The sequence below is a fragment of the Rhincodon typus genome, chromosome 8 (assembly GCF_021869965.1).
Source record: "Rhincodon typus isolate 14 chromosome 8, sRhiTyp1.1, whole genome shotgun sequence".
NCBI classification, from domain to species: domain Eukaryota; kingdom Metazoa; phylum Chordata; class Chondrichthyes; order Orectolobiformes; family Rhincodontidae; genus Rhincodon; species Rhincodon typus.
The window spans coordinates 25,472,517-25,491,609 of NC_063339.1; the positions used below are offsets into that span (position 1 = coordinate 25,472,517).

Here is a 19,093-nt window from a genome sequence, read left to right on the forward strand (position 1 = left end):
CTTGGTAATTGTACCAGCCTCTAACACTTTCTGTGGCAGCTCATTCCATTCATGCATCACCCTCCGTGTGAAAAAATTTCCACTTAGGTCTCTTTTAAATCTTTCCCCTCTCACCTTAAACCTATGCCCTCTAGTTTTGGACTCCCCATCCTGGGAGAAAGACCTTGACTACTCACCCTATCTATGCTCCTCATGATTTTATAAACCTCCACAAAAAGGTCACCGCTCAGCCTCCAATGCTCTAGGGAAAATAACCCCAGTCTATTAGCCTCTTCCTATAGTTCAAACCCTCCAATCCTGGCAACATCCTTGTAAATCTTTTCTGAACCCTTTCAAATTTCACAATGTCCTTCCTATAGCAGGGAGACCAGAATTGAATGCAGGATTCCAAAAGTGGCTTCATCAATGTCCTGTGTGGCCGCAACATGACCTCCCAGCTCCTTTACTCCATGCACTGGCCAATAAAGGCAAGCCAAGCAAATGCCACCCTCACTATTCAATCTAACTGCGACTCTACTTTCATGGAACTATGAACCTGCACTCCAAGGTCTCTTTGTTTAGCAACAGTCCCCAGGACCTTACCATTAAGTGTAGAAGTCCTGCCTTGATTTGCCTTTCCAAAATGCAGCACCTCACATTTATCTAAATTAAACTCCATCTGCCACTCCTCAGCCCATCTGATCAAGGTCCCATTGTACTCTGAAGTAACCTTCTTGATTGTCCACTACAACTCCAATTTTGGTGTCATCTGAAAACTTACTATAACTAGACCTCCTATGTTCACACCCAAATCATTTACGTAAATGACGAAAAGGAGTGGACCCAGCACTGATCCTTGTGGCTCACCACTGGTCACAGGCCTCCAGTCTAAAAAGCAACCCTCCACACCCTGTGTCTCCTACCTTCATGCCAGTTCTGTATTCATGACCCCAATCAGTCCGCTCTGCTTCAAGGAGAGCATCCCTTGTCTCTCCAATCCCTCTTCACAATGAATTCTGAAGCCCAGGCAACATCCTGGTAAATTTCCTCTACACCCTCTCCAGTTCAATCACATCACTCCCATAATTTGGATTCCAGAACAGCACATACAATACTCTGGTTGTGGCCTAACCAATTCTTTATACCGTTCCAGCATAACCACCTTGCTCTTAAACTCTTGTCTCAGTTAATTGAACATTAACGTTTTCTGCTGAGGAGATCAGCAAAATTGACAGTATACCTAGAATACACAACTTAGGCAGTGAAAACCAACATGAGGGCTTTGAGACAAACACCGAGCTACTTATATAAAAAGGCATTTGCTTGTAATTATTTATAAAAATAAGTCCTGTTTGAGAAGGTATTTAGAAGAAAGCGTGTTTCATGATTTCAATAACAAATGTTGGTTAAGGCTAAAAAGCAACGTTTTGGTCAAATATATCTGCCACAAATATAAAGTTCGAAACCTGACTGCAGATATTCATCGAAGCAGTCTTATTCCACTTGAGTTTGGCACCTTCTGAGAATAATCTTCAAGCCACGGTTGAAAAGTGTTTGGAGGGGGAGGGGGCTGCCAAAATTGTTCAACAATTTATGAACTTAACGCAGTACCTTTTTTTAAAATTGGAGAAAGTGGATAGATTGCTGCCTGCTTTCTGGGATGAGCAAAGCGAAGAATTCACTTCACATGTGTACAGGTGACAACTGTCTTGAGAGCTGGCATTTGCATTCTGCACCTGGTGTCAAACTAACAGTCTATCTAACCACAAATTTCCTTTTATTAGTGGCAGCAGATTTGATAGCAACTTCGAGGGAAACTGGATATGTACAGTACTTAAAAATGTAAGATATGAAGGGCTACAGGGAAACAGCAGGGGAGTAGGTCTAATTGAACAACTCTTCCAAAGAGCTGGCATAGGGAAATCTGGCTGATTGGCCTCCTTCCTTGCTGTATACTTACGTGTTTCCCCGCAGTTTACCAGAACAAGCTACAACACATTGTTAGTCGATTTCTTTCATTTAAAAGAGACTCATACCAGACAACATGACAGAAATTCTTCTTCTAAAGAAGGCTTTATCTTTTGGGAAAAAAAAAGAAAAGGAGGAATTTTAATAGTATTGAAGCATCGGCTTTGTTTGCTGAGGTTGTGGAGAACAGTTCATGACAATGACAATTCTATCACCTAACTAGTCACGAACTGTTGCATTACAGTGACCAGTCTTGGCAGAAAAAAAGGCTCCTGCACGAGACTTGCTTAGTTATAAATGCATTCAGAATTCTTATCATTTAAGAATCTCCAAAACAAGAATTACCTCTTTAGCCAACTTCACACCTTGTTCATATGTGATGGGTTTTTCCTTCATGTGAATTAATCGGGCCAGTGTTTTGGGATCATCTCTCAGATCAATCTGCAAAATACATTTTCATGGGAAAATTTTAGACTTTCATATTTACCTTCTGGTACAATAAATTTTACCCCAGCACTCACTGTTATTTACCATGAGAGTTAATTTCTATAAAATAACATTTGACAGCCTGTGCAAGGGAGAACTGAGCTGGCAACTTATGATAATACTTTCAAATCTGCCTTTAGGTACTGCTACAAATATGACCATATTTCATTTGGAATATATCAGTTCACTTACTTTGCAGTTTTCTGATCATCTCCCTTGAACAAAAAACATTACCCACAGAGAAATAATGTTTTAATGGAAAGATAATAGTTTGGCAAAGAAGCTAGACAGAGTGAGAGAAACATCCATCTACAAAGACTATGAAGTGTTATCATACCTGAGTTCCAATCAGTACATAAGGCACATGTGGCATACATGCTTTAAGCTCAGGCACCCATTCCTCTTGCACATTGTGATAAGATGCAGGATTTACCACAGAGAAGCAGATCAAAAACACATCAGTGTTTGGATAAGAGAAAGGTCTCAGTTGATTGTAGTCCTCCTATAACAAATAAAAGGTAAAAGTATTATAAAATTCTTTCAATCCAAATTTATTCTGCTTTATTCCAAGATTAATTTTGTTTGTATGCTTGCAAAACATTTTAGAGCACCTAGACAACATTCCAATAAGTTACATTCATATAAGAAATCCAGGGAGCTGGATTTACCTCCTCTGATGTTGATATGCAATGGGTTTAAATGGACATGTGACTGCAGTAGACACATTTTGATAAAACATTCTTTAAAAAAAAACAAAGGCATTGCACAACAGGTAAACAGCTTTTTACAATGACTCAGGTTTCAGCACCCATTTAAAGGAATTATACATGCGACACTCAGATAATTTACCTTTAATATTCTCACTCTTCAGAACATTCACTCAGCACATTCTAAACAGAACATTGCACAAAGATTAATATTCACCACAATGTCAGTGCATAGATATTTATGCAGTTTCAAATTCTTTGCAAAAGCTAAAATGGGTGAGAATTCTACAATACATAATTCTATAAAGTATAGCTTGATATTTAATGGGGAAGCAGACCTTGAACATCTTAAGAAAAAGTCTTCCTATAAGCATTTTATCTGACACAGTCAATTAAGAACCAATCTTAAAATAAACTATGGGAAAGCACAGCTATATTACAACCAAGCATGACCACAACAATTTACACCTTAAAAGCAAAAGAGTAATGCTTTAATATTGATAGCCAGTAGATGGAGCACTATTTTGATGACAAACTGCACAAAAGTGGAACAGGATCTTCTACTACAGAATTAAAGTATTTGACAATTTTCCAAGATTATAAAGCTGATGTGGTACTGTCTCAATTTTATATTGCATGAATTAAGTGCATACCCATGCACACAAAAAATAAAAACTGCAATCACAGGTCAAAGTATCTGAATGATTGAATAGAATTTAAAGAAAGAGAGTCTGTTAAAAGCAGCGCTGGGACCTTAAGAGATAGCTTCACATTATTGCCAAGAGGTGTGTTATTAATAAAATCAATTTGCAAGTCAAAGAAACTGAATTCTCTCAACTTAAAATGTAAAAAAACTGAACAGTAGAATGTTAAACTTCCATTTCACTTCACAGTGTGAATCAGTCACTGGTGCAGCACAATATAAAATTGAGGCACCAGCAGAACTGTACAATATATCAATTTTTTTCCCTTATCTAGAGTCAATGGTTTAATTTGGCATTTAATAGAATGTTCTTTTAAACAAATAAACTATTGACATTGATGGTGGATAGTGGAAACAGTGAACAGACTATATTTTTTCAACAGTGAATGCAGGGATTGCTGAAGCAACTTTGTTTAATGTCACATTACACCAAAGAGGCAGAAGCCAAGCCTGAATGTTTCAGAGACTCCCTCAAAATAGAGAGGGATGTGGTGGTGGGGATGCACAAAAGCTTTTTGGAGATCCAAAGTTTTGAAAGGGTAGACAGGTTACTGTGCCTTCAGAGACTACTGCTCGGCCTAGCTGGTTAGTCATAGCTGCCATAGTCCCCTGGTCCCATAGCAGAGAGGGATCAGGGGGCAAACAGGAACTGGGGCTCACTTGGCCCTGTACAGGTGGCATGGACAGTGAACATTTGGTGCTAGCACATTGAAGGAGGTTGGCACTGCATTGGCACCACAGGCTCAGAAGAGTGGCAAGGCTGCCGAGAACAACATCTACCTAGAAGGGAGTCCCCCAGCTGGCCATTCAGGAAGGACTCTCAGGCTTTGGGTCCCCAGAGGTGAAGAACCTTCCACAAGAAAGGCAAAAACCCTGGTCATCGGGGAACATGAGAGAGGAAGCAGGGGCAGGAAAGCAACGGCAGCACAATGGCTCTGTGGTTAGCACTGCTGCCTCACTGCGCCAGGAACTTGGGTTCGATTCTACCCTCGGGCAACTGTCTGTGTGGAGTTTGCACATCCTCCCTGTGTCTGCTTGGGTTTCCTCCGGGTGCTCTGGTTTCCTTTCACAGTCCAAAGGTGTGCAGGCTAGATAGATTAGCCATGGGAAATGCAGGGGTACAGGAGTTGGTCTGGGTAGGGTGCTCTTTGGAGGGTTGGTGTGGCTCAATGGGCCAATGGCCTGCTTCCACACTGTAGGGGTTCTAACAGAGGCCAAGTCCTCAATATAGAAACTATCAAAGATGGCAGGAGATGTTAGAGATGACGGAACTAGTGCCACAGCAGAACCACTGTCCAGACAGACGGTTACAGGAAGATGACAATCTCACCACTGAATGTCTTGCAGCATTGGTCACCAAACCCTGGTAAAGGCCTTCAAAGTCCTTATGCCTTGAACATCTTTTCTTCTAGGTCCATTCACGGATCAGCTGCAGATCTTAACAGTACTTCTAGAAACACTGCACAACTCGTCAATTCATCAATGATGGCCACTTTGGCCAAGGGGACCAGCACATTCATTTAGGGAGAGATCATAGCAGGGTGCATCTGCACCACTCAATCCAGCCAACCAGTCGGACTGCAACAATATAGCTTCCTCAGTGTGTGTACTCATTCTCCTGCAGACAGTCATGATGCCTTCACCCTCCCCTAGTCCAAGCTGCCTCAGGACTCCATTGAAAGCATACGAATGGATCCTTGGCAATGAGGGACATATTTGTGAGATAGCTCCAAGGTGGGTCATGGACATCTCAGACATGGCAGAGAGAAGATAAGCAATGACACCAGCTCAGCAGGGCACTGGACTTCTGAGAATGCAATTCCAGTGCCTGAACCGGTCAGCTCGTGCCTTTCAATGTTCTCTTGCTAGGGTCTCAATTGGTGCGATAATATGCTGCACTCTCCTTAACAGGGCTCCTACAAAGTGTGTGAAACTGAGGATTGAAGCCTTGAAAGGAGGCAGCTCACTGAAGGAGGAGCAGGAGTAACTGATGAGTGAGGAGGCAGAGATGATGTGTTAGAGAAGTCTCTCTGCTGCATGATGAGATAGCTTATCTCCTGCCAAAATCCAAGAGTACTTCTCTCCATTCCCATAAAACCTACAACACTAGAACTAGATTTGCAATGACTATCTACAACAAGAGAGGCAAATCCTTCTAACTATGGTAAAGCATCTATCTACTCTGTCTAGTCCTCACATGTCCCACCATCTCAACATTCAATATTTCCATCACTGAATGCCCCACTATCAAATGCGGGGCATTTGCTGCTATCAGAAACTCAACTGAACTAGCCAAATAAATACATAGTGGTTACAACAGGTCATAGGCTAGGAATCTTACACCCCAAAGCCTTTCCACTAACTACAAGGTACAAATCAGAAATACTACCCCACTTGTCTGGATGAACACTGCTCCAACAACACAAGCAGCTTCTCACCATCCAGGTCAAGCTCGACTGGCAACATATCTACAAGCATCCGCTCCCTCCACCACCAATGCTCAGTAGTGGTAGTATATACTATATAAGATGTTCAGCAGAAACTCATCCAGCCCCCTTAAACTGCACATTACAAACACATAACCACTTTCATCTAGAAGGACAAGGGCAGTAGTTACATTGGAGCACCACCACCTGCAAGCTCATCTCCAAGTCACTCAGCATCTTGACTTGGAAATATATCAGTGCCGCTGGGTCAAAATCTCAGACTGCCACTCTTACAGTGCTGTTGGTGTACTAATACCAAATGGTCTGCAGCAACTCACCAACTTTTCAAGGGTGATTAGCAATGAACAATAAATGACGACCCAGCCAGTGATGCTTCTGTCCTATGAACGCAAAGACAGTGACAACTGGATACCAGAGCTGCAGCTCCCCTGTAAAATCTTACATACTTCTGGTGAAGGTCACAGCTTTGACAGCAACCACAGATCCCTGCTTCAGGACTGGAAGCAGGCTTCATAATGGATGCCACTGGAGTCTGAAAGAGTCCCACTAAGAAGCACAGAACTGAACGTGCAATGGTTAGACCACAGAAGGCAGCTATTCATTTTGTGCTCATGTTGGCTCCCTGCAAGAGTGATTCACCTAGTGCCACTCACCCTGCATTGCCTATAGCCCTGTAAATCTTTCCTTTGAGATCATGGTCCAATTCCCTTTTGAGAACCATGATTGAATCTGCCTCCACCACTCACTGGTAGTGCATTGCAAATTCTAATCACTCACTGCACCAAACGGTTTTCTCATGTCGTCTTTGCTTCTTCTGCCGTTAGCCTGTAATGACAGCAAAATACTGCTGATGATGGAAATCTATCATATAAGAGAAAGTGCTGAAAGAATTTAAAAAAAAATGCTGGAGAGGCTCAGCAGGTCTGGCTGCTTCTGTGGAGAGAAAATCAGAAGTTAACATGGAGTTCCGTCTAACTCTCCAGAGCAATAAGTGCTGGAACAACTCCGTGCTGAAGATGACTCGTATTGGTCTTGAAAAGTTAATTCTGTTTCTCTGTCCACAGATGAAACAATCTGCTGAGATTTTCCAGCACTTTCCAGTATTAACTTAAATCTGTACCCTCTGATATGCAATCCCTTCAATGAAACCGTATTTCTATTTACCTTGACCCATCCAATCATTATTTCAAGCACCTCTTCTGAATCTCCTCTCAAACTTTCTCTTCTTCAAGAGAAAACTTCTCCAACCTATCCAAATAGCTGAAGCTGCACATCCTGGAACACTTCATGATTTCACTGAACCATCTCTAATGCCTTCACATCATTCCTAAAGTACAGTGTCCTGAACTGAACACAATACTCTGAGACACACACCAGTTTAATACAGGTTCAACATGCTTTTCTACTCTATGCTCCTATTTATGAAATCCAGGATACCAAATGCTTTTTTTAGTTATGCTCTCAAACTTCAATAATGTATACACATAGCCCCAAGCCCTTCCTTTCCTCCATCCCCTATAGAAGTGTGCCCATTATTTTGTATTGTCTCTCCTTCCTCATCCTAGTAAAATTATATTACACTTGGCTATTTGATGTAAGAGCAGAAGCAGGCCATTTGGCCCATCAAATCTGCTCCACCACTTAATAAGGTTATGGCTAATCTGATAATCCTCAGCTTCCCTATCCTGCCTTTTCCCAATAACCCTCAATTCCCCTTACAGACTAAAAAAAAGTCTATCTCTGCATTAAATTCCATCTACCAATTGCCCAACCATTTCACCCACATATTTATGGCCTTTTTAGTTTCAGCAATATCCTCTTCATAGCTCTCAATGCTTCTACATTTTGTCTCATCAGCAAATTCTGAACTTGTGCACTGTATAAAGTCTAGGTCAGTTTTATGGATCAGGAAAAGCAGGGTACCAACAGTCATAGGACATGCCACTACAAATTTTGAGTACTACAGTTTCCTGTCTCTCACTCATGTGCTGTAGATTTGCTTCCAAGTCTTGTTGTGTAGCAAATGAAGTTCATTATGCCAAATTAACAGATTTACTCTTCAACCCTCTCATGTCAAAAAAACTCCAGCATGTTAGTTAAACATGTATAAATTGTTGCTGGTTTGATTTAATTAACTTAATTAATTAAACTTTAATTAACTTTCTCAAATGACCATTAATTCTGTCATGAATCCATACACTCACAGATTGCACATACTCTTGACAGAAATGCTATGGGATGCCTAGAAAGATCTGATGCACTGACTTTGTGCTAATTGCTTGGGAAGTTTAATTGATAGTCCTCTTGTTCAGAAATTACATACTTGGTGCCCACAGTTTAGAAATGAAATGATGTTGGGGTTTACAAGCAATTCAGGAACTAGTAAAGCTCTGACCATAATGTTTCACTCCTCCTTGGTTACGAGTGTGGTAACCGTAGAATTAGATAATTGCAAGCACAGCAAACTTTTCATTAACTGGCACCTACGAGACCCACAGAGTGCCGGTTGGTCAAATATTCTGGATAATCAAGAGGGATGCATAACCACAATAAACCCTGATCAAGCGAAGTTTCCCGACGTAAACATCCCTCAAAACTCTTTTTAAAAACATCAACACATCTCTTAAAATCAATGTAAAAACACAGTAAGTAATAGAAACACAATGCAGAAGGTTATATACAGTTATACTTTATTTACGCACAACTACTCTGACATCACAGTATTTGAAGTCAATAGGTTTTGCCATTTAATCAAGAGAGCCGGTTGATAAGGTGCTGGTTAAAACAAAGTTTGCTGATCACAACCCTGCTCAAAAGAGGAGGGAAGAAATCTAGTAAATATTGTCCAATCTACATTTGCATTGGAAATCTAGATTTTGACAATGGTCTCTTGTAAACTAATTCTTAATTGTAGACTTGGAAGTTAATGATAGAGGCTCAGAATAAGCTCATTGAAGGTAAATCATATCTGATGAGCCTGATTAACTTATTTGAAGTAACAAAAGAGACTGATAAAGGAAACAGACAGTGTGTGTTACAAGGGAGTGGTGATGTTGTAGTAATACCACTGGATTAGTCATCCAGAAATCCAAGCCCACACTCTGCAGACATGGGGAGAAATCCCATGGCAGCTGGTAGAAATAATTATTCAATGAATAAATCAGAAATTAAATCTCCCACCTTTGGTGTCATTGCACTGCCTTGATGGGCTTTGAAATGTAAATTGGTTATTAATTGGAATCTTGGGTGATTTTGTGGTGATAGGCCATAAGATGTAGGAACAGAATTAAGCCATTTGGCCTATTGAGTCTACTCCACCATTCAATCACGGCTGATACATTTCTCAATCTCATTCTCCTGCCTTTATCCTATAACTTATTAGTCAAGGATCTATCTTTACTAGTCATCGCCTTTCATTCTTCTAAAACAAAAGCCCTTTATCCCTACTCTCTGCCTTCTCAGTCAGTCAATATTCTACCAGCTCTTTGCCCATAACACTATGGGCTCTTATCTTATTTAACAGCCTCTTATGCGGCACCTTGTCAAAGGCCTTCTGCATATCCAAATAGGTCACGTACACTAGCTCTCCTTTGTCTAACTTGCTCATTACCTCCTCAAATAATTCTAAGAGATTTGTCAGGTATATCCTTTCCTTGACAAAGCTGTGGTGGCTCAACCTTATTTTACCATTGACTTCCAAGTACTCTAAAATCTCATCAACAACTGAGGTTAGACTAACTACTATATAATTGCCTGTCTTCTGCCTCCTTCCCTTTTTAAGCAAGGGTATTATGTTAGCCATTTTTCAGTCATTGAGGACTGATGCAGATTCCAGTGATTCCTAAAAGATTGCCACCAATGTCTTCACAACTTCCTCAACTATCTCCTTCAGAACCATGGGGTGTAATCCATCTAGTCTGGGTTATTTATCAAACCTTTCAGCTTCCCCAGCACCTTCTCCTTAGTGATGGGCACAACACTCACCTCTGTCCCCAATTCTCAAAGCTCTGAAATGCTGCTAATGTCTTCGACCATGAAGATTGATGCAAAGTAACTATTTAGTTCCTCTGCCACATCTTTGTTCTCCTTACTACTTCTCCAGTCTCATTTTCCAATGGTCCAATGTCCATTCTTACCTCATATCTAAAAAAATCTCTTGCAATCTTCTTTTATATTACTAGCCAGCTTATTCTCATAGTTCACTTTCTCCCCCCTTATTGCTTCTTCAGTTGTTCTCTGCTGAATTTTAAAGGCTTCCCAATCCTCTGGCTTCCCACTAATCTTCACCACATTGTATGCATCACAATGCGTACACGTGGTAAGTAACAGGTGATTTGGTATTGGAGGGGAAAAAACAGTTGTGCATGAAAGCGCTTCATCAGAACTATTCCGATGAACAGTCACTGGATACACAGTAACTCGACTTTCTTTCCATAGATGCCGTGAGACCTGCTGATCTTTACCAGCAATTTCTGTTTTTGTTTCAGGTCTCTAGCGTCTGCAATACCACCATTACCCCCCTGGGAAAGTCTTTTCCCACTGGCAGAACAGACCTATCCCCAGAGGGGGCAGTGCCATGGTATACAAGAAGGAATCCTCAACATCTGACTCTGGACCCTATGAAGTGTCATGCCATCAGCTCAGAAACAGATGAGGAAATCTCTTGCTGATTACCAACTAACCCTCACCCCACCAATGAGTCAGTCCCTCATATTGAGCACTGATTGGATAAAGCACTGAGGGTATCAAAAGCACACAAGGTAGGTACTACGGATGAGGACTTTAAAATGTCTAATCACTAAGGCAGGCTCAGTAGCACAAACATTGATGGAATTGGTAGAATCTTAAAAGGACATAGTTGCTAGATTGGTTCTACAGAATGTGGCAAAGGAACCAAGAAGGAAAATCCTAGTTGACCTCATCCACACTAGTCCACTTGTAGCAGATGCACCTGCCTCTGGCAGTTCTTACGGAGATGAAGTTTCAAAATCACATTGAGAAAACCTTACATATTGTGTGGCCTCTGGACTGCTCTAAATGGACTAGATTTAAAACAGATCTAGCAAATAGCGGCATTGATGAGGGTACCAGCATCAGGATTGTATTCGACTACAATTTCTGACCTCATGGTTCAGCATCAGGTTACTGAAAAATGCAGTGAAAGTGAAGCTACAGCACAGGACTATTTGCATAGGACAAACAGCAGAAGCATGTGATAAACAGGGATAAGTGATTCCAACAAATCAGATCCAAACTCTATAGTCCAGTCACAAATGGTGGTGGACAATGAAACAACCTAGGAGGAGGAGGCAACTCCATAAACATCCCCATTCTCAGTGTCAGGGGAACTTAGCACATCACTCCAAAAGGCAGCCTTTGCAATCATATTCAGCCAGAAGTGGCTGAGTTGCAAATCCAATTGCCCTCTTTCTGGCATTTTCAATAATGACAGCCTTCATGTCAAGTCAGTGAGTAATCAAGAAATGACAGAAATGTATCGGGTCTTCATATAAAACAAGACATGATCAAAGGTAGAAAATATGCTACACAAGTACCTGGCAATGGTTATTTCTAGAGAGCCTATCTCCCCTTGTTATTCATTGAATCAACTTTCAACATCCTGTGGTTTCCCATGGACAAGAAACTGAATTCAACTAGACCTATAATTACTATGGCTACAGGAGCTGGTCAGGCTTGGAGTTGTGAGGTAAGTATCCACCTTCAACTCCCCAGTGCAGGTCCAAGGCACAAAGCAGGAATGCAATGGAAACTCTTTTCACTTTCCTGGACAAGTGCAGCTCCAACATCACAGGAATTTCGATATCATCTAAGACAATGCACCCTGCTTGACTGGCACACCATCCACCACTTCATATATTCACGCCTTCCACTACAGATGCAGTTTGCATGACAGCAACTCACCAAGATGCCTGAGACATCTACGAGCTGGAGTGGGACAAGCAGCAGGTGCATGGAACACCACTGCCTCCATATACCACCCCAGTTTGGAATTATATTGACATTCACTCACTGCCGCGGGGTCAAAATCCTGGAACTCCCTCCCCAAGAGCACAGAAAGGCAAAAAATGCTGGCCTAGCCCTGATGTCCAAATCCTGTAAACAAATTAAACAAAAATACCAAATGTGTACTTTCATGGGGCATTTGACAAAATAACAAAATTTATTTGGTAAATAGGAGAACATGATATTAAAGCAATAGTGGTAGCCATAGTATAACTGACTAAAGGATAGGAGATAATAGTGCTGAACTGATATTTTTCTGACTGGGGAGAGGTATGCAGTCCCTCAGTGATCAATAGGGGGATTACTGCTTCTCTTTACATAAAGACCTTGGACTTGGGTATAAGGAGGACAATTTTGAAATTTGCAAATGATACAAAACCTGATAATGGTAAAAAGGTGGCATACCCAGTATAGCCAAACAAAACTATAAATGTTTACAGCTATAGTTTTAAAAACAGACACTAAAGCTTTTAACATAGTTGGCAACAATGTGCCCATTTGGCAGCGTTCAATTCCAGAGTCCTCAAGCACAGGCAAATACCTAATTATGGACAATCACAGACATTCGGGAAACTCTCACATTCTTTTGTTAACGATGGATAGTCAACAGAGAAGACCACCATATCAGCTGACTTGTCTTCTTGCTTTACCATGGACAAGTAAGATCCTTAATGAGAGTTGAATATGAATGGATCCCATGGACCTCTTATTGGGACAAGGAGCCATCACAATGGAAATGCAAAGATCTTAGTGGCCTCATTCAAAATGAAAAAGTCAACGTAGCATGTATATCGGTCTAAGATGCCATCTTTTTCTGAAAGAAACTTTTGATTTGTAACAGGTCACAAAGGTCACATGAAGCCATGTTTGTTAACCAGGTTTTAACAGCAAAACCAGGTTCTGTTCTAAGACAGATACCACCAACTGAAACACATCAAACCAGCTGTAAGACGACCATGCAGCCACAGTAAAATATGAATATTCCTTGAAAGCAGTAGAAGGAATCTCCCCCCAAACTCTTCTGAGAGACGATATCCTGAGACTTCAACTACAAGGAGTACTGTAGCTGGGGGCAGAGGATTCTTTGTCCAAGTAAATAATCAATTCATTTACAATTCTAGATTTCAACCACATTGTCTCATGAAAAAAATCAGAGAGGAAGGGATATTATATCTTAAACATGCAGTCCAAATGTGTGATTATAAACATCCCATATTTTTAAATTCATAAAAATTTGCTGCCAGAAATATTTAAATTGAAACAAGTCACTCTTGAACACAAAAAACCTCACACCTAAAAACCCTTCAATCATGGGCACCAAATGCAGGATAGTTACAGACTCAGGGAGGATGTGGAATACAGCAGCAATGTAGATAAGGAGAAGTTTATGCTCTTTGGGTAAAAACAACATGGAGAGGCACCAAAATCCAAAAGGTACTATTCGGAGAGTGGTGTAAGAGCAAAAGGTCCTAAAAACACATTCAAAAATCTTTGAAAATGACAGGGCAGGTTGATAAGACGGTTGAGAAAGTGAATATACTTGGCTCTGTAAATAGGTGCATTAAATATGAAAAAGGGTGACATGCTAAACCTTTAACAACCACTGGTTTGGCCCCAGTTTCAGCATTATTCACCACTCTTTTCTAAGGAAGATCATGGCTTTCATAAGGGTCGAGGAGGGGGATAAAGGCACTTCAGTGTATGCAGAGATTGGAGAAGCTAGATATGTTCTTAGAGCAGTGAAGGTTGAGCAAGATGCAATAGAGATTTTTAAAATTACGGGTGGTGTTGGAACAAGTCAAGATAAACTCTCTTCTGGCAAATGGTAACAGAAGGTTAAAATTTTAGAATGTGTGGCAAGAGAACAAAAAGAGGGGCAATTAGGAGAAGCCCCACCAGCACCATGAGGGTTGCTGCAACTTGGAAATCACTATCTGAAAGGCTAGTAGAATCACAATCCATAGGAACTTTGGGAGCACAATTACACACGTACTCAAAGAAAACTAATTTGCAGGTTTGTAGAGAAAATGCATGGTTGTAGCAATAAATTGGACAAATTTTTCCAAAAAGCTGGACAGGCATTACTGACCAGGCAGCCTTCATGCTGCAAGATTCTACACGACTATAAGATTAAAGTTACATTTATAATAAATAAAACTGAAATCCAAAATATAGCTTTACACTACTAAACAATTAAAAAAAAAATTAAGCCAGACCAATCTTGAAATCAAGATGTCTCAGTACACAGAAGCAATTTGATAAAATTTCAAGCAAGTCTAATAATTTGTCGAGTGTGATCTTTAACTCCATGAACATGCTTTTTGGGCGGCACGGTGGCTCAGTGGTTAGCACTGTGGCCTCACAGCACCAGGGACCTGGGTTCAATTCCACCCACGGGCGACTGTCTGTGTGGAGTTTGCACATTCTCCCCGTGTCTGTGTGGGTTTCCTCCAGGTGCTCCAGTTTCTTCCCACAGTTCACAGTCCAAAGATGTGCAGGCTAGGTGGATTGGTCATACTAAAGTGCCCATAGTATTCAGGGATATGTAGATTAGGTGGATGGGTCTGGGTGGGATGCTCTGAGGGTCAGTGTGGACTTGTTGGGCTGAAGGGCCTGTTTCCACACTGTAGGGATTCTATGATACTTTCAGCTGCTGTGAAATTAAAACTACCTTTTCCTATCAAATCTGTTAACATACATTTTACAATTACCAACTTGTTGCTATCCAAAAAACTAAGTATTGAAAGCCATTTTAACTTATGACTAATCCTGAATTCAGACCCAAGCCTAAAGTTTACTTGGTGCAAGAATCTCAAGATTTAGTACATAGTCAGTAAAGTATGAAATTCAGCTTTTTCCATACCTGTCCAGCAGTATCATATAGACCAAGCAAATGTTGCTTTCCTCCAACGGTGATGGTTACTGCAAGGTAAAAGAATTAAGTTAATTGCTACTCACAGGATTATTTTCCTATGGATAGCAAGTAGTTAATTAGAGCTCAGGACATCAAAATATAAATGTTAAACATCTAAAATCATTTGTTTTATTTAAAAAATGGGAAATGCTTATTATACAGTCTTAACTATTAATATAAATAGTGTGACTTTTTTTAAACAGCAAGTTAGATCTAATTTATTGTCTGTGCTTTTGAAGTAAGCTAAAATGTCCAGTTATATTTTCCACTTTCTGAAGATTAATTTGATTTCTATATATCCATCCATATTTAAGTTTAAATCTATGCTAACACTTATTAAAAATAAGAGGTTTAAATTCAGATAAACTAAAATAATATCACTATTCCACACGTCAAAGTAAATTTGCCAGGTGAAGACAGGTAATGTAGGTAACCTATCTGGTCCACATATGCTCCAAACAAGCCTCTTCATCCAGCAGAAACGAGGCTTCAAATTCATCAATGTAGCCTGGATTAGATTCCTACGGGATAGAACTGCAAGATACTGTCCCATCTACAGAACTTGGTAACGTCTCAAAAAGACAAAAAAAAAATAAAAAAAAAAAGATCTATCACGGGATTAGTAGAATACATATACAAAGCAAGGGCCAAGAGAACTTCAAGACAACATGCACAAATGAAAGCTCAGCAGCTCAATTTGCTTCAAGGTTTGCACAGCATTAAGTCACTAAGCTTGGTTTTCCTCCATTGTACTCCCTTTTCTCCTGAAGGACTGCAGTTCCACAGGTGCTCATTGGAACCTCTCTCTAATAGTTATTATTCTTTAAAAAATGAGCTCCTTTTCTTGATATACTAGTTTGGAAACATGCCAGGGGGTTCTCTCCTACCATCTACCGCAAGGCTACCTTTAATGGGCAACATACACATTGGGATTCCTGTAGTTCCGTGCGCTAGGAGATTGGCTTTAATTGGCAATCTCTTAGAAAGGGCTTTGCACGCTTGATGTCGTGCCTCCAAAATATAATCCTCCAATTTGTCTTTTAGATCGAGTTGACAGAAAGCATGGAACAGGTTTCTGTCTCAAAAAACAGAAGTTAAGAAGGGTCCCTGGACCTGAAACATTAACTCTGTTTTCTTTCCACAGACGCTGCCAGACGTACTGAAATTTTAAAGCAATTTCGATTTTGTTTCAGATTTCCAGCATCCGCAGTTCTTTTGGGTTTTTTGAACAGGTTTCTGTACTTATGAAGAATTACTATTTATTACAAATAAATAGACTAGTTTCAGCAAAACAATTACGGACCATTGACATAACTCAACTAGTTAATAACTATAAGCGATCCACTTATAAAGTGCAGACAGGCAGAAATAAAAACACGGGTGTTATTGGCAGAAGAAAAGACTGGGAAGGCAGTTCAATGGTCCCTGCCCTTTTATTGATCAGAAAGCTGCTTACCAATCTTCCTTCTCCAGGTACTTTCACTTGTTTGCAGGAAGTGCAGTTCACACTTCTAAAAGGGTCCTAACTTATTAGGGTAGCATCAGCATTGCTGTCTCGATTCCAGTCTTGGGCAACTGTGTAAACTCCACACAGACGTTCTCCGTGTCTGTGTGGTTTGCCTCCCACAGTCCAAAGATATGTGGGTTAGGTGGATTGGCCATGCAAAAAGCAGGGTTACAGGGACAGGATAGGGGAGTGGGTCTGGGTGGGGAAAAAAGAAAGCAGGTGGGCACTGTGGCTCAGTGGTAGCACTGCTGCCTCACAGCACCAGGGAATTGGGTTCAATTTTACCCCCTTGAGTGACGGTGCAAACTCTACACATTCGTTCTCCCAGTGTCTGCATGGGTTTCCTCCGAGTGCTCCACTTTTATCCTATAGTCCAAAGATGTGCAGGTTAGGTGGGTTGGTCATGCTAAATTGCCCATAGTGACCAGGGATATGCAGGCTAGGTGGATTAGTCATGGGAAATGCAGGGTTACAGGAATAGGGTATGGAAGTGGGTCTGGGTGGGATGCTCCTCAGAGGGTTGGTGTGACGATGGGCCAGATGGCTTGCTTCCACACTGTAAGGATTCTATGATGATATTAAACTCATCAGTTGCTATAAACTGAATAAAAACCAAAAGAACTGCGGATGCTGTAAATCAGGAACAAAAACAAAGTTGCTGAAAAAGCTCAGCAGGTCTGGCAGCATCTGTGGAGGAGAAAACAAGAGTTAACGTTGCGGGTCCGGTGACCCTTCCTCAGAACCGAGGAAGGGTCACCGGACCCGAAACGTTAACTCTGTTTTCTCCTCCACAGATGCTGCCAGACCTGCTGAGCTTTTCCAGCAACTTTGTTTTTGTTCCTGATTTACAGCATCTGCAGTTCTTTTGGTTTTTTTTATAGAGTCATACAGCATGGAAACAGGCCCTTCGGTCCAACTAGTCCACGCTGACCATAACCCCAAACTAAACTTGTCCCACTGCATGCGCTTGGCCTATATCGCTCCAAATGTTTCCTATTCATCTACTTGTCCAAATGTCTTTTAAATATTGTAACTGTACCTGCATCCATCACTTCCTCCGTCAGTTCATTCCACACACGAACGACTCTCCATGTAAAAAGTTGCCTCTCATGTCTTTTTTAAATCTTTCTCCCCTCACCTTAAGTATATGTCCACTAGTCTTGAAATCCCCCACCCTAGAGACTAAACACCTGCCATTCACCTTATTGATAACCCTTGTGATTTTATAAACCTCTATAAGGTCACCCCTCAAGCTCCCACGCTCCAGTGAAAAAGGTCCCAGCCTATCCTGCTTATAACTTAAATCCTCCATTCCAGGCAACATCCTGGTCAATCTTTCCTGAGCTCACGCTAACATAATAACATCCTTCTTGTAACAGGGCAACCAGAACTGGACTCAGTATTCCTGAAGAAGCCTCACCAATGTCCTGTACAAACTCAGCATGATTCCCCAACCCCTATCCTCAAAGGTCTGAGCAATGAATGCAAGTTGTTAAATGCCTTCTTAACCACACTGTCTACATTCTTCTGTATTGCTGATTCAGTCTAGGCCAAACAACAGTAAATGAGTGACAACAGCTGGGGGTCTTCTGATGATTTGCGAAGGTCTTTTTCCTACAGTACTCACTGTTTTAGTTTATAGAAGGCAGCCAATGTTTGGCAATTGCTCAGGATATTCCACAGTCTCTCCTTCAACATTTTTGGGAGTAGAAGCATTTGACAGACATCAAGCAGCATCATGCCCTGATTCCAAACACTTCAATGACAAGGCATAGTGGTGGTCAAAGAGGAAGAAAATCATGAAACCCAGGCCCCAGTATTTCATGGGGTGCACTGCTCCATGTTCCCAAAGATCTGCAGGTCCAAAATCAATGTGCTCAGCCACAAGAAGGGGTACAACAGAAACCCTGTGGCCCTGGATAGATGCCATTCTTGGGTCCAGGAACAGTCAATGATAGTGTGCAGTGTTTATTTAATTAAAGCTGGAATTTGATATTTTAGAAGAGATTAATAGCAAATTGTTCTGATTTCTCATTGATCGGGGATAAAAACAATCAACGAGAGAAGCTCAAGATTGTAGTTTGACAAAAAAATTCCTCTTACTGGCCATCATTCTGATAGCAATTTATAACATCATACAGCTATGAACAACAGAGTAAAGTAAGAATTCTGCAATCCTAAGGCACTAAAACATACAGCAAATTATTTTCTTGTACTATGTTTAACGTCTTTTAGTGCACTGTTCAACAAAATGACAAGTATGACTGTTTTATTGAGCTGCCAAAAAGGTGTTGAAAACGAAGCAGATAAAGTTTCCTTCTGATAGTAGGAACTGCAGATGCTGGAGAATCGGAAGGG

At 40.9% G+C, this 19,093-nt stretch overlaps 1 protein-coding gene across 1 annotated transcript in view; it reads right to left on the bottom strand.

Annotated features, from left to right (window-relative positions):
* The window catches only part of rhoj (ras homolog family member J), a 55,584-nt gene that overhangs the window by 10,614 nt on the left and 25,877 nt on the right, over positions 1–19,093 (bottom strand). The window contains exons 2-4 of the mRNA XM_020511435.2: positions 15,178–15,236; positions 2,771–2,935; positions 2,293–2,388 (exon numbers count right to left, since the gene is read on the bottom strand). Of these exons, the coding sequence (XP_020367024.2) occupies positions 2,293–2,388; positions 2,771–2,935; positions 15,178–15,236 (320 nt within the window). The remainder of the gene's footprint in view (positions 1–2,292; positions 2,389–2,770; positions 2,936–15,177; positions 15,237–19,093) is intronic.